The sequence below is a fragment of the Trichomycterus rosablanca genome, chromosome 5 (genome assembly GCF_030014385.1).
Source record: "Trichomycterus rosablanca isolate fTriRos1 chromosome 5, fTriRos1.hap1, whole genome shotgun sequence".
NCBI classification, from domain to species: Eukaryota; Metazoa; Chordata; class Actinopteri; order Siluriformes; family Trichomycteridae; genus Trichomycterus; species Trichomycterus rosablanca.
The window spans coordinates 38802939-38818583 of NC_085992.1; the positions used below are offsets into that span (position 1 = coordinate 38802939).

Consider the following 15645-nt stretch of genomic DNA (forward strand, 5'->3'; position numbering starts at 1 on the left):
AACCAAGTAGGAGTGTCTAATAGAGTGGACAGTGAGTGGACATGGTGTCTAAAAACTCTAGCAGCGCTGCTGTGTCTTATCCACTTATACCAGCATAACACCAAACACACCACCACCATGTAAGTGTCACTGCAGTGCTGAGAATGATCTACCACCTTAATAATACTTACTCTTTGGTGGTCCTGTGGGGGTCCTGACCATTAAAGAACAGGGAGAAACAGAGAAACAGATGGACTACAGTCAGTAATTGTAGAACTACAAAGTGCTTTTATATGGTAAGTGGAGCTGATAAAATGGACAGTGAGTGTAGAAACAAGGAAGTGGTTTTAATGTTATGGCTGATCGGTGTATAGATGTACAGTACAACGAAATTCTTTCTTCAAATATTCTAGCTTGTTTTCGGAAGCTTTGGTCAGACATTGTACAGTGCTTCTAGAGCAGAGAGGGTTGAGGGCCTTGCTCATGGGCCCAACAGTGGCTGCATGGCAGAGTTGGGATTCAAACTCTCAACCTTTCAGTTGATAGCTCAAAAGTCTATCCACTAAGCTACCACTTTCCCTAATGAAAACCAGTTACAGCTAATTGTAGATACAATAATTGTGTATTTAACAATCACAATTGTTTTACTATTTATTTTACAGAAGACATTGGTTATTATTTAGGAACAGGTATAATTAAGATAATATAATCAGCACCTCAATGAGTGGCTAATAAGTTGCCAATGTTGCCCAAAACTATGTTGTTTACTACTTATACAAACATTTACCTATTAGTTTTTTACTTATGTGGGTGCTCAGGTAGCACAGCAGTAAAGCACGCTAGCCCACTACCGCTGAGATCTTGAAATCCAGGATTCGAATCTCACATGCTGTAAGCTGACCGGTGTCTGCCTGGACACGATGGGCTAAAATCATAATGACCACTTGGAACAGTGGTCGCTTAGTGGGTAGAGCTTTGGGCTATTAATAGGAACATTGTTTGAATCCAGGCTCTGCTATACAGCCACTATGGCCCTTGAGCAAGGCGCTTACATCTGTCTTCAGAAGCGCTGTCCCATGGCTGACCCTTTGCTCTGACCCCAGTTTCCAAACAAGCTGGGATGTGCGGAAAAACAATTTTATAGTACTGTACACTGGTATATGTACTGTATATATGACAAATAAGGGCGTTCTTTTTATGTGTCCCATGTTTTAGGGGGTTATTAAAAAATATGTATTAAGCAGCAGAGCATGATTAGAAAAAAAAGAAAAAGAAGAGATGGTTCTTTGGTTGCAAAGACTGTTGCCCACGCATTCTGTGCCTCATGCACCAATTCCGTATGCCATATGTTCAGTCTAATTCAAAGCGATTAAAGCAAATAACCATGTGTATGAAAATTGTAATGTGTATATTGTGAAGAATGACGGGGAACATGCAGGATGACAGAAGCTGGTTCTGAGTACACAAATATGACATTTAATGGGCCATTCAGGGACTCGCCTGATTGCATATTTGTCCGATGTAAAGCTTTGATGATGGAGGGTAGTGTCTAAATGTGTGTGTGTGTGTGTGTTACATCCTGCCATTAACACCTTCATAAAGGAATAATTCAACACTATTCAGTTCAATATCGTTCAAATATTTATACATTAAATAAAATATCCATTAAATGTCCATTAAAATGAATTTTACAGGAAAAGTTTCTAATAGGAGTTTCAGATCATTTTTCTAGTTAAGGTCTAAAAGTTTTAATTAAGGCGACTGCAGATAAATAGACAATACCATTACGCTTAAACTAGATTACCTGTATTCCTTTTTTATTTATACTTTTTTTTTGGGTGGGACTACAATCAGTGGCAGTTTTGAGATTAAAATGTAACTCTAGAATTAGGGTTTATGGTTAGGGCTCTATTTTGTCCCCCAATTGTTGCCAGACTAAGACTGGGTGAGACTACAATAAGTGGCGGTTGTAAAAATAAGATGTAACTCTAGGGTTAGGGTTAAGGTTTAGGGTTAAGGGTTAGGGTTACAGTTCTGTTTTTTTTCCCCCAAACTGTACCCAGACTAAGACTGAGTAAGACTACAATAAGTGGCTGTTGTAAGATTAGGATGTACCGTAACTCTAGGGTTAGGGTTTAGGGTTTGGGTTCTATTTTTTCCCCCAGCTGTTGCCAGACTAAGATTGGGTGGGACTACAATCAGTGGCAGTTTTAAGATTAGGATGTAACTCTAGGATTAGGGTTAGGGTAAGGGGTAAGGGCTCTATTTTTTCCCCAACTGCACCCAGACTAAGATTGGGTGGGACTACAATCAGTGGCAGTTGTCAGATTAGGATGCAACTCTAGGGTTAGGGTTAAGGGTTAGGGTTTGGGATCTATTTTCCTCCAACTGTCCCCAGACTAAGACTGGGTGAGGTTACAGTAAGTAGTGGTTGTAAGATTAGGATGTAACTCTAGGGTTAGGGTTAAGGTTCAGGGTCAGGGTTAAGGGTTAGGGTTCTATTTCTTTCCCCAACTGTCCCCAGACTAAGACTGGGTGAGACTACAATCAATGGTGGTTGTAAGATTAGCATGTAACTACGGTTAGGGTTAAGGGTTAGGGTTAAGGTTTCGGCTTGTAATTGGACATGGGCTCTATTTTTCCCCAACTTTTGCCAGACTGTGTGAGACTACAATCAGTGGCAGTTTTAAGTTTAGAATGTTACTCTAGAGTTAGGTCAGGGTTAAGGTTTAGAGTTAGGGGTTAGGGTTAAAAAATAATAATAATTTTAAAAAGGTTTTACATTTTCATAGGACATCTATATTGTAGATAAACATTTGCACAGTAAATCCTAAAAAATCATTTTCTGCTTAGCCAAGGTTAAGCTCAAGGTTGTTCTGCGTCCACACTAACAGGCTGCAAGTTGCTGATGCTGCTTTATCGATTGTCTCTTGTGGGCAAGTACGAAGACACAATTTACAAATACTGTGGTCAAAATATATAGAGTTTACTAAATAATATGCAGCCCACAATATTTTATTTATTCTGATCAGGGTTACACTGGGTCCATTTTTACTGCACCAAGTGCAAGGCAGGAATCCACTGACAAGGTGTCATTCAGAGTTCATTACAGAGCTTTGCACCTGATCATATGTAACCAATGTCTGTGTAGAAGCTCAACTGCTGATAGTTCTGTTGAGATTCAAACCAAGATCTGTGTTTAATAGACTGCTGTGCCACCTAAGTGCCCGCAGTGCATTTTAAAAGCCAAGAAAAAATAATAAAGTTGACATTTCAACCACTTAGAGATTCTGGAATAATTTAAATGACCTATTTTTGTTATAATGCAGTGTGTGTGACTGTTATACATGTACTGTGTGTGTTTGCCTTTGGGGTGAGAGTAACCTGAACATACTTGCTGCCACTTCACATCAGTGTTGAGATCGGTAAGCCTCAGCTAGTTCAGGATTTGGTCCTGACAGTCTCTGCCAAGTTTAGGGCCGAATAGCACCTCATTTTACTCTGTGTGTGTGTTTGGCTTCTCCAATAACTGAAGTACTTTTCTTTTTAAAGAGCTATAATTTTGTTAATGTTGATTGATTTCAGTGGAGGTCCTGATGCGGTGCGGTGACTGTGTGTGTTTGTGTAGTGTCTATGTGTGTTTGTGTGGTGTCTGTGTGTGTGTTTGTGTAGTGTCTGTGTGTGTGTTTGTGTAATGTGTGTTTGTGCAGTGTTTGTGTGGTGTCTGTGTGTGTGTTTGTGTAATGTGTGTTTGTGCAGTGTTTGTGTGGTGTCTGTGTGTGTTTGTGTAGTGTCTGTGTGTGTTTATGTGGTGTCTGTGTGTGTTTGTGTAGTGTCTGTGTGTGTTTGTGTAATGTGTGTTTGTGTGGAGTCTGTGTTTGTTTGTGTAGTGTTGGTGTGTGTTTGTGTGAGGTCTATGTTTGTTTGTGTAGTGTTTGTGTAGTGTCTGTGTGTGTTTGTGTAGTGTCTGTGTGTGTTTCTGTAGTGTGTGTTTGTGTGGAGTCTGTGTTTGTTTGTGTAGTATATTTGTGTAGTGTCTGTGTGTGTTTGTGTGGGGGTCTGTGTTTGTTTGTGTGGTGTCTGTGTGTGTTTGTGTAGTGTCTGTGTGTGTAATGTGTGTTTGTGTAGTGTCTGTGTGTGTTTGTGTAGTATTTGTGTGTTTGTGTATTATGTGTTTGTGTAGTGTCTGTGAGTGTAGTGTTTGTGTGTGTGTAGTGTCTGTGTGTGTTTGTGTAGAGTCTGTGTGTTTGTGTAGTATCTGTGTGTGTTTGTGTATTATGTGTTTGTGTAGTGTCTGTGTGTGTTTGTGTATTGTGTGTTTGTGTAGTGTCTGTGTGTGTTTGTGTAGTGTGTGTTTGTGTAGTGTCTGTGTGTGTTTGTGTATTGTGTGTTTGTGTAGTGTCTGTGTGTGTTTGTGTAGTGTGTGTTTTTGTAGTGTCTGTGTGTGTTTTTTTTAGTCTGTGTGTTTGTGTAGAGTCTGTGTGTGTTTGTGTACTATCTGTGTGTGTTTGTGTGGTGTGTGTTTGTGTAGTATATGTGTGTGTTTGTGTAGAGTCTGTGTGTGTTTGTGTACTATCTGTGTGTGTTCGTGTGGTGTGTGTTTGTGTAGTATATGTGTGTGTTTGTGTAAAGTCTGTGTGTGTAAAGTCTGTGTGTGTTTGTGTACTATCTGTGTGTGTTTGTGTGGTGTATTTGTGTAGAGTCTGTGTGTGTTTGTGTAGAGTCTGTGTGTGTTTGTGTAAAGTCTGTGTGTGTTTGTGTAGAGTCTGTGTGTGTTTGTGTACTATATGTGTGTGTTTGTGTGGTGTGTGTTTGTGTAGTATATGTGTGTGTTTGTGTAAAGTCTGTGTGTGTTTGTGTAGAGTCTGTGTGTGTTTGTGTACTATCTGTGTGGTGTGTGTTTGTGTAGTATATGTGTGTGTTTGTGTAAAGTCTGTGTGTGTTTGTGTAGAGTCTGTGTGTGTTTGTGTACTATATGTGTGTGTTTGTGTGGTGTGTGTTTGTGTAGTATATGTGTGTGTTTGTGTAAAGTCTGTGTGTGTTTGTGTAGAGTCTGTGTGTGTTTGTGTACTATCTGTGTGTGTTTGTGTGGTGTGTGTTTGTGTAGTATATGTGTGTGTTTGTGTAAAGTCTGTGTGTGTTTGTGTAAAGTCTGTGTGTGTTTGTGTAGAGTCTGTGTGTGTTTGTGTACTATCTGTGTGTGTTTGTGTGGTGTGTGTTTGTAGTATATGTGTGTGTTTGTGTAGAGTCTGTGTGTGTTTGTGTACTATCTGTGTGGTGTGTGTTTGTGTAGTATATGTGTGTGTTTGTGTAAAGTCTGTGTGTGTTTGTGTAGAGCCTGTGTGTGTTTGTGTACTATCTGTGTGTGTTTGTGTGGTGTGTGTTTGTGTAGTATATGTGTGTGTTTGTGTAAAGTCTGTGTGTGTTTGTGTAGAGTCTGTGTGTGTTTGTGTACTATCTGTGTGTGTTTGTGTGGTGTGTGTTTGTGTAGTATATGTGTGTGTTTGTGTAAAGTCTGTGTGTGTTTGTGTAAAGTCTGTGTGTGTTTGTGTAGAGTCTGTGTGTGTTTGTGTACTATCTGTGTGTGTTTGTGTGGTGTGTGTTTGTAGTATATGTGTGTGTTTGTGTAGAGTCTGTGTGTGTTTGTAGTATATGTGTGTGTTTGTGTAGAGTCTGTGTGTGTTTGTGTAGAGTCTGTGTGTGTTTGTGTACTATCTGTGTGTGTTTGTGTGGTGTGTGTTTGTGTAGTATATGTGTGTGTTTGTGTAAAGTCTGTGTGTGTTTGTGTAAAGTCTGTGTGTGTTTGTGTAGAGTCTGTGTGTGTCTCTCCTTGTATTTCTTAAAGTGAACTAACAAAAAAAAGGAATGGAAACAAACAACATAAGTTACATCATGACATGCACTCGATGGCATTATTATCATAATCAAGGTCTAAACCAGGGTGTCTCTTCTCAAAGTTGTAGAGACCATTTGGCTTATTTAGCATATGAAAAAGCGGAGCAGGAAGGGCCGTAACAGCTCTCACTGTGGGAACCAGAAGTTCTAATCAATTTAAAGATATTATGCTAATGAGTGATCAACAACCATCATGAAAATCAGACATGAAAGTGACAAAAACACAATTAGAACTGAGGTGACAGTTTCATCTTGCCTGCACTCCATTTAGTAATACACAGTTGACATCACATCCTTCACAGGAAGAGCTTAAATGGTAGGCAGTATTTTCAAATGTATATATGGTGTGTTCTTCAGTTACTGGGTGTTCAGTCCAGCTCTGCTGAACCAGAGTCACATCCATGTATCTTGCTACTGCTTCTTGTAATAATGATTGACCATTTTTCATCAAGTTCGGAGAGACGTTCTTTTTTTTTCTTTACAGGGCCATAAAAGAAGCGTTTAATTCATGCTTATCAATCTGTTGCATTTGTGAATATTTTTTATTTTATTATTTTTTATTATAAATTCAGCTTCCAGGGAAACATTTACTATCTCCCCTGTAACGTTTTCAATTACTCCATTAGTCATGTTGGTATCCCAGTGGCACACAGATATTTCACTGCATTTTACTTCCCCCCAGGTTTATTCATCATGTGAGAACATGAGAAATAATTGATTCTTTATGTGTTCATTATGAATATTCAAGTATTTATGCCTGAGGTTCACTGAGACAGAATTATCTATGTAACATGGTGCCAGAATGGCATCAGGAATCTAGAATGTACTCAGCATGTACTGAGAAAGTTTCAAATAAAAGTTTTATTATTTATTAGTTTTATAAATTTTGTTACTTTCTCTCCACCACATTACCAACCATTTATTGACTCTTGATCTGATGTATTATTAGTAAGGCCCTACCTAATTCACGGCCGTGAATATTGCCTCACGGACCGTGAAATGAGCCATTTTCCGTGAAATGAGCCATCTCCTGTGTAACATGCAAAATGTAAGGTTTGTGTTTAGTGATTTAACATTTTTTATACATGTAGCGTATGAAATGTAGGGGGCAATATGAGGAGGTCCTAGCAATCATACAGCAATTACATTAGTGTAACAGACTTTTCTGAGGTGTGGTGTGCTGACAGTGTTTGAAGTGTTTACGTATTGAGTGCATTTTGGTTACATTAGCAATCGGTTAGACAAAATGTCCAACATGTCAAAGTCTAAATCAGCTAAAAACACGACTCATGTAACCCCACCCCCCACCCCCAAATGTCCTCAGACTAAGACTAAGACTGGTTGAGACTACAATCAGTGGCAGTTTTTAATTAGGATGTAACTCTAGAATTAGAGTTAAGGGTTAGGGTTCTATCCCTCCCCCCCAACTGCCCCCCTTCAACTGTCCCCAGACAAACATTTTTTTTTATTCGCAGGCAGTCCTAGCAATCATACAGCAATTACATTAGTGTAACAGACTTTTCTGTGGTGTAGTGTGGTGTGCTGACAGTGTTTGAAGTGTTTACGTATTGAGTGCATTTTGTCTCTTTGGGGATTCCATAAAGTGTCGCATCTCTACAAACGTGAACATTTTTCTAATTTGTGCTCAAAAGAACAAGACAGTAAAGTTTTCCTCCTCCGATAGTTTGTCTATGTAGAGTTTATTTCTTTCTTTATAAACTCAGCAAACTCCAAAGACACTTGGTTACATTAGCAATCGGTTAGACAAAATGTCCAAGATGTCTAAAGAAGTCTAAAGCAGCTAAATGACGACTCTGAGTTTGGAACTGAGTTTGGAAAACTCACAATTCTGTGGACACAGAGGATAGTGTGTCAAAACACGGCCGAGAATTTTGGTCTTTGTGAGGGAGCTATAAAGGTAGGCTATGCTGTGTATTGTAGCTTCCATGTATTTTATAATTTAATTGATGCCGTAAAATGCGGCCCTTTTCTTTAAAAATCTGTGTAATCTGTGGTTTTTGAAAAATGAAGTCTGTGAAATTAAACACATTTTCCAGTGAATTTGGTGCCCTAATTATTAGTTAAAGGGTTTGTATTTTAACTGATAATTTATCTGCTGTTTTGAAATTGACATATCCATATTTTGTAAACACCCAAGCGCTACATCTACCAGTTTTGTTTTTGTGTGATGCTTGTTATGTTTGTGAATTGCTGCTGTATTTCCCTTTGGGGATCAATAAAGTAATTAATCAACTAACCAGGTGGCGCAGCGGTAAAAACACACGCTAGCACACCAGAGCTGGTATCTCGAATACATCGTATCGAGTCTCAGCTCTGCCTGACGGCTGGGCTGAGCAGCCACATGAACAACGATTGGCCTGTTGTTCATATAGGAGTGAGGTATTGGGCCGGATAGGGACTCTCTCATAAATAGTGTAACTACGGCCTCTGCTGGTTGGAAGGAGTGCATTGATCAGGGTGTGTCTCTTCGTACACAGAGCTCATCAGCAGCTGATCTCATTCAGTAAAGGTGACAAAATGCATACGGCTGCTGCCCATTAGCTTCATTCTGCTCAATCAGAGCTGGGGCCGGCATTAGTGTAGAGGAAGCATGACGCAATCGGGCAATTGGATGTGCTAAGAGTCGGGAGAAAAAAGGGAGAAAATGCATAAAGAAAATAAAAACAAATTAAAAAATACATAAAAAACATACTAATTGTGTCCACTTTTTCTTTATATAACATTGTTAAATTATCTTTGAATGGTTTTAACTAGACCTAAAAACAAGCAGACGGATTTGGTTATTTTTATTATTTTGTGTTTCAGTTTATTCCAGTTGTTGAATATCAGTTGAAGTCAGTGACTATTTCTCTAAGACTGCAAGGGAAGCTCAGCTTCCCCTAAAATGTAAAAAATGAAATGGTCAAATATGTACAGTTGTGTTAACATTTCATTGACTACAAATGCATTAGAACACGTTCATCTCGAAGACGAGTTCGTTCAGAATCAGCTACTTATCACAAATCGAACTTCTCATACATTCCCAGACGCTACGTCAATGCATTTGCCCGCAGAAGCTGAGCGTCTCTTCACTTCTATGGGGCTGCATGGGAGGGTTTTTTTCATTGCTTCGAAACTCGCCGGTCATTGGATAAATGCCACGATTTTGTCCCGCCGGGTCTGGACGCTGAGCTTCTGCAAGATGATTGGAGGATCAGTCGAAATGCTGAATCCCGTTTTGATTGGCAGCTATTTTGAGATCTACACCATCACTGGGAGCTTCAGTCCCATCGTGGATTTTGCGAGTGAAGTCGAATGACAAACTGCAACCCATTTCAGGCCATTTTCTTGAAAAGGAACAGAGGGCACAATTTATATATAAATAAATTGACAAATTTTATGATGTAAGCCGACAATGAGCTTCCCCTCTTTAAAAGACCAGCAGCCACCACTGGTTGAAGTCTAGGCTTGTTCTGGAAAATTCTAGAGATCTTTTTGTAAAACACAATATGGGAAGCATGTACTCATAGAGCTGTTATTGCTCCTAGACACCTTAATCTCCTAACATTAACACTTTAAGGTTAACCAGGCAGCTTTAGTGAATGTTGTAATGTGTACATGTTTTGTAACATTATAGACACACTGTATTAGTACAAAAATGTAAATGATATGTATTTATATTATTTTCCTGCAGACATCTACTGCCACCGTCAGCATTGTGGTTACAGACGTGAATGACAATGACCCGTCCTTTGACCTCACCTTGCCAAGGAACTTGACTGTACAAGAAGAGAAGGCCAATCTGTTTGTGGGTCAAGTCAGAGTGAGTAACTCTATAACATCTGTTCACTTCCAGTCTTTTACAGCACGGTAACCACGATGAATGTACTGCCTACATTTGTGTTCTACATGTATCACTGTAACTGACACTTCTTTGGACATTTTATTAATACCTGTTGTGCATTTATTATTTCCCAATTAAGCAATACATTATTCACATAACAGATCGTCCCCCATGACTAGCTCCGTTCTGCCTCGTCAGGCAGGGAGGATTTTTAATTACTGTTTTAGATTAATCATGCTTTGGTTGGTTAGAGCGATAATCAATAGGTGATGCATCAAGATATCATCTGTAATGTTGTGTCTTTATTTGTTCTGACAGCAAGCTAATGTTTGCGTTAATTCTTGATGTCTTTATTATTTAATCAATCCAGTTGTATGTAACAGACAAAATGACATTACATTTGTGTTTTAACGCTAGGTAGTCTTGAAGCCTCTTATGGCTGTTTGGTTTGTTGTAGTTATTGGTATTAAATTTTGTCTGGCACCTCGTTTTGTTTGTTTTCTGACATGTGCTCCTAAAACGTGCGGAATGCTAACTAAAAATGACAAACCAACATCAGATGCGTCTGAAAGTTTGTCTTTTGACACCAATAATCAACAATCCACAGTTATACACCCAGTAAACAGTACAGATGGATGTCAAATTAAAGGAAAACCTCAATTAATAAGCCAGATAGCCTGTGTGTGGATCTCTCCTGACAGGTGTACTGCATGGTTCAGATCTATCCAGAGATGTTCACAAGTCACAAAGTACGAGTCCGAGTCAAGTCACGAGTCTTTAGGCTAGAGTCCGAGTCAAGTCACAAGTCTTTAGACTAGAGTCCGAGTCAAGTCACGAGTTAATATAATCTACAGAAAACATGTATTGGAAATGTAGCGTAGAAATAAACAAATAATATGTAAGTTCAGATAAAAAACAACAACAGATTAGCGACTGTATTTTGCTGTTTTACTTAGTGCCTTTACTTTCCTAGTCAGTGTGCAAATGAATGTAATTTCCGTAACAAGAAGGTACCAGTTAAAAGCTTAAATGGAAACATTTTGTTTTCATTGCAAAACAAAAGCCCTCGATAAATCACGGCACAGCGGCCAAAATCCAAAACACAGCAAGAAAATCATAACCACTGCTTACATTAGCTTATGTTTTTCCAGATGCTATTAAATTTATAACCGTGTGTCCCATTAGGAATATAATCCATTATTTTGTAAATGTGCTTACAATTAAAAACCTCCAAACTTTTCCCGGTTGTAAAGTAAAACATGAACTCGTTAGAAAGCCAATCAAGCGTTTCATTGACCAATCATCTGTGTGACGCTGCAAACTAAATACATGCAAATAACAGCGTTTCTTACAAAAAATTCAAATCATTGTCTTTCGCCAATTCTGTAGGAGCCTTCCATTCAACCCAGTTGTTCCTGTGAAGTGCACTATGTAGGGTATTCCACCATTTTAAGTGAGATTCCAATCCAAAGGTGACAAAAATTTTCAAATGAAGTGAACTTCAAACTGTGCAGGGAGTAGGGAGCAACGCTTCATCACTACGCCGGAAGCTGGCTGGAACATTTACCCATTGCGTGCGTTGCGGGTTAAGACGGCCGGAGCGTTATTAGAGAGCAGAATATTTATAATAATAATAATTAGATATATGTAATTGTCACACGTACTGTAACTAATGTTAACACATGCTGACGCTAGCGACTCTTGTTGTTTACGAGTCATTTTTTGCGAGTCATGAGATGAGTCATAGTCATTTGAAACGAGTCTGAGTCAAGTCTGAAGTCGCTGTGTGTGCGACTTACGTGCGACTCGGACTCGACATCTCTGGATCCATCTATACAGTTTCAGTCACCAGACTTGAACTTAAGTGAACCGAATTTGGACTGATGTTTTCTCAGCTCACTGTGTAAACATCTCACCAACAAGTCTCTGTAAAATCCATGGCAAGGTTAATGGGAACTGCTTTAGAGGCTTGTGCTGGCACAACATCTTAAAAGGGTTTTTTTTCCCCCCTGGTTTATTACCTGTTAGTAGCTAATTGGGTACACTGGACGGCAGGATGGCTGTATCAGCTTACACAGCTGCTCTAATGTGTAAAATATATTAGTCTAAAATGAAGAAAAATGCCTTTTTTTGTCATATATACATATACACATCTACAGTACAAAGAAATGCCTTTCTGCATATCCCAGCTTGTTTGGAAGCTGGGGTCAGAGCGAAGGGTCAGCCATTGTACGGCACCCCTGAAGCTGAGAGGATTAAGAGCCATTCTCAAGGGCCTGCGTGGCAGATCTAAGATTCAAACTCTCAACCTTTAGATTGATAGCCCACAGCTTTACCCACTAGGCTACCATTGCTATTATTATTAGATTTAAAAACTGATAAAGGCACCTTAATTTTGTCCCAAATGTTGGCTTGATCAGTGTATATTTACCATTAATCAGGAACATGTTCTGTTTATATAACCAGTAGAGATAACAGGCTTAGCTTTGTTCCAAGCTACATAATTTGTATGTATTAATTTGTACTAACTTTACAAACTATCTACTGTAATAGTGTGTGGTTTGGAACACGTTTTCCCCTTTTTATCTTTTGACTTATACAGACTGAGTAGAAAGGAGAAAGATACACCGATCAGGCATAACATTATGACCACCTTCCTAATATTGTGTTGGTCCTCCTTTTGCTGCCAAAACAGCCCTGCAACTGTGATGCACTGTGTATTCTGACACCTTTCCATCAGAACCAGCATTAACTTCTTCAGCAATTTGAGATACAGTAGCTCATCTGTTGGATCGGACCACATAGGCCAGCCTTTGCTCCCCATGTGCATCAGTGAGCCCAAGCCGCCCATGACCCTGTCCTCGGTTTACCACTACTTCTTTGTTGGACCACTTTTGATAGATAATGACCACTGCAGACTGGGAACACCCCACAAGAGCTGCAGTTTTGGAGATGCTCTGACCCAGTGGTGTAGCCATCACAATTTGGCCCTTGTCAAACTCGCTCAAATCCTTACGCTTGCCCACCCATCAACTTAAAGGATAAAATGTTCACTTGCTGCTTAATATATCCCACCCACTAACAGGTGCCATGGTGAAGAGATAATCAGTGTTATTCACTCCACCTGTCATAATGTTATGCTTAGTCGGTGTGTGTCTAATGTGCAACCATAAATATTTCTAAATAAATATTTACATGTACATTACATAAGAGTTACAGTTGGGACATCCCTATGTTTTAAAAAAAGGATAGCTGTAGCCAGATTTGATAAACCTATAAGTTATTCTACGTGGTCTATAAAAACTACTAATTTAACTAATTATAAGCTATTTGATTTAGAAAGCAGTAATGCCCTTTATACACTACTGCAAAATGACAGCTTTACTAAAGCCACACGACAGAAAGAAATCCAATAACTTTATGACCCATGTAGGCTCAGAGTTTTATTATTATTAGATTACTTGACTGCATGTAATCCACTCCTGAAATCAAATTTGTGCTTTTATGCAATTATTCTGCACATATAAAGAAACTCATATATTCTATATATGGTAATCAATTCATAATGTAATTTTGGGAGTTACAGTATATGAAACAGCATACTGAAATATCTAAACTTAATGTGCTGCAAAGTGGATTCCAGAAATAAGATCATTTAGTACCTTTATGCTCAACTGTTTACTTATTTGCTATATACTGACTATCCTGGTGAAACACTGGGCGCAAGGCAGGAATACAGCCTGTACACGGCACAGATTTGTAACAGGACAACACACTCACGTAATTATTCACCCACTCGCACTTAAAAGCTATTTAGAGCAGCCAATCCACTTTATGCAGCATGCTGCAGGCAGGTTATTAAGAGGTGGAAAGAACCCAAAGTACCCAGAGGAAAAGCATACGCAAGGGTTTCTTTGATTTTACAGGTCTTGTGTCCGACTACATGCAGGTCACTAATTAGTGTGTCACTGTAAATCACTGCTGGTGTCACTACTAAGCTGATAGTTGTTTGTATTACACGGATATTGTACAACCCTAAATGGAAAATGCAAATAATAAAAAAACACAGAGTTTCTTACATTTACTTTGACTTTTATTTGATTGCAGACAGGATGAACCTGAGATATTTCATGTTTTATCTGCTCAACTTCATTTCATTTATTAATAAACATCCATTCCTGCATTTCAGGCCTGCAACACATTCCAAAAAAAGTTGGGACAGTAAAGCATTTACCAATTTGTAATGTTGCCATTCCTTTTCACCACACTAAAAAGAAGTTTTGGCACCGAGGAGACCAAGTGATTTAGTGTTTCAGCTTTTATTTTGTCCCATTCTTCCTGCAAACACGTCTTAAGATGTGCAACAGTACGGGGTCGTGATTGTCGCATTTTTCATTTAAAAATTCTCCATACATTCTCTATTAAGGACAGGTCAGGACTGCAGGCAGGCCAGTCCAGTACCCGTACCCTCTTCTTCCACAGCCGTGCCTTTGTAATGTGTGCAGCATGTGGTTTTGCATTGTCTTGTTGAAAAATGCATGGACGTCCCTGGAAAAGATGACGTCTTGAAGGCATGTGTTGCTCTAAGATCTCAATGTACTTTTCTGCATTAATGCTGCCATCACAGAAGGGAAAATTACTTTTGCCAAGGGCACTGACACAGTCCCATACCATGACAGACCCTGACTTTTGGACTTGTTGCTGATAACATCAAATAACCTGGAATGCTGATTCATCTGACCACAATACACGTTTCCACTGTGTGATGGTCCATCCTAGATGCCTCTGAGCCCAGAGAAGTCGATGCCGCTTGTGGACATGGTTAAAATAAGACTTCTTTTTTGCACAATAAAGTTTTAAGTGGCATTTGTGCATGTAACTCTGTATTGTAGTGCTTGAGAAAGGTTTGCCAAAGTAATCTCTTGCCCATGTGGTTATATCAGCTATTGTTGAGTGACGGGTCTTGATGCAGTGCCGTCTGAGGGATTGAAGATCACGGGCGTTTAGCTTAAGCTTCTGCTCTTGGCCTTTATGCACTGAAATTTCTCCTGATTCTTTAAATCGTTTAATGATATTATGCAATGTAGAGGGAGAACTATGCAAATATATTCCAATTTTTCTTTAAGGTACATTGTTTTTAAACATTTCTCACACATTTGTTGACAAACTGTAGATCCTTTGTCCATCGTTGCTATCCAGAGACTCAATGTAAGAAACACTGCATTTTTATTTTATTTGCATTTTCTATTCTGTCCCAACTTTTTCTGATTTGGGGTTGTATTAGAATTTAATAACTACTTGAAAGTTTTTTTTCTTTTTTTTTCTTTAATTAAAAGTAGTGATGCTACCACTTTGCTAAGAGGAAAATCTAATTAAACTAGCAGATTTATTACCTAATAAGACTAAATTATTACTATCCTAGTCGTGTACAGTCAGGATTTTCAGCAATCAGATGATAAAACTGATTAAAACATTACTAAAAATGCAGGCTGAGGCACTGCTAGGAATTGTGGGTGCCTTGAAGATTTTATGCACTGAACACCTTGAATTATTGCATTTACATTTTCATCTAAAGTGACTTACATTACAATTACAGTATAAGGTCTGAACAGTTAAGGGTTAAGGGCTTGTTTAGGGCCCCAACAGCAGCAACCTGGCAGTGGTGGGGCTTGAACCAGCAACCTTACAATTACTAGTCCAGTACTATAACCACTAGGCTATGGCTTGCCAACTACTACATGTTAGTCATATTAGAGCTTGCCATGTACAATTTATACTGGTGATGCAACAAACTCCTTTGTGTCACAGTCCTGTCTAAGAGACCATAGTAACTCTAGGGTTAGGATTAGGGTTAGGGTCGTCCACCATGGAAAGCACCTACAATGGGCACACATACATATAAACTATGAGAGAAGATTTAATGGTCC

General features: G+C 39.0%; 1 protein-coding gene across 1 annotated transcript in view; it reads left to right on the forward strand.

The window, feature by feature from the left end:
- The window catches only part of pcdh15a (protocadherin-related 15a), a 483603-nt gene that overhangs the window by 327143 nt on the left and 140815 nt on the right, over nt 1–15645 (forward strand). The window contains exon 19 of the mRNA XM_062995172.1: nt 9569–9697. Coding sequence (XP_062851242.1) covers nt 9569–9697 — 129 coding nt within the window. The remainder of the gene's footprint in view (nt 1–9568; nt 9698–15645) is intronic.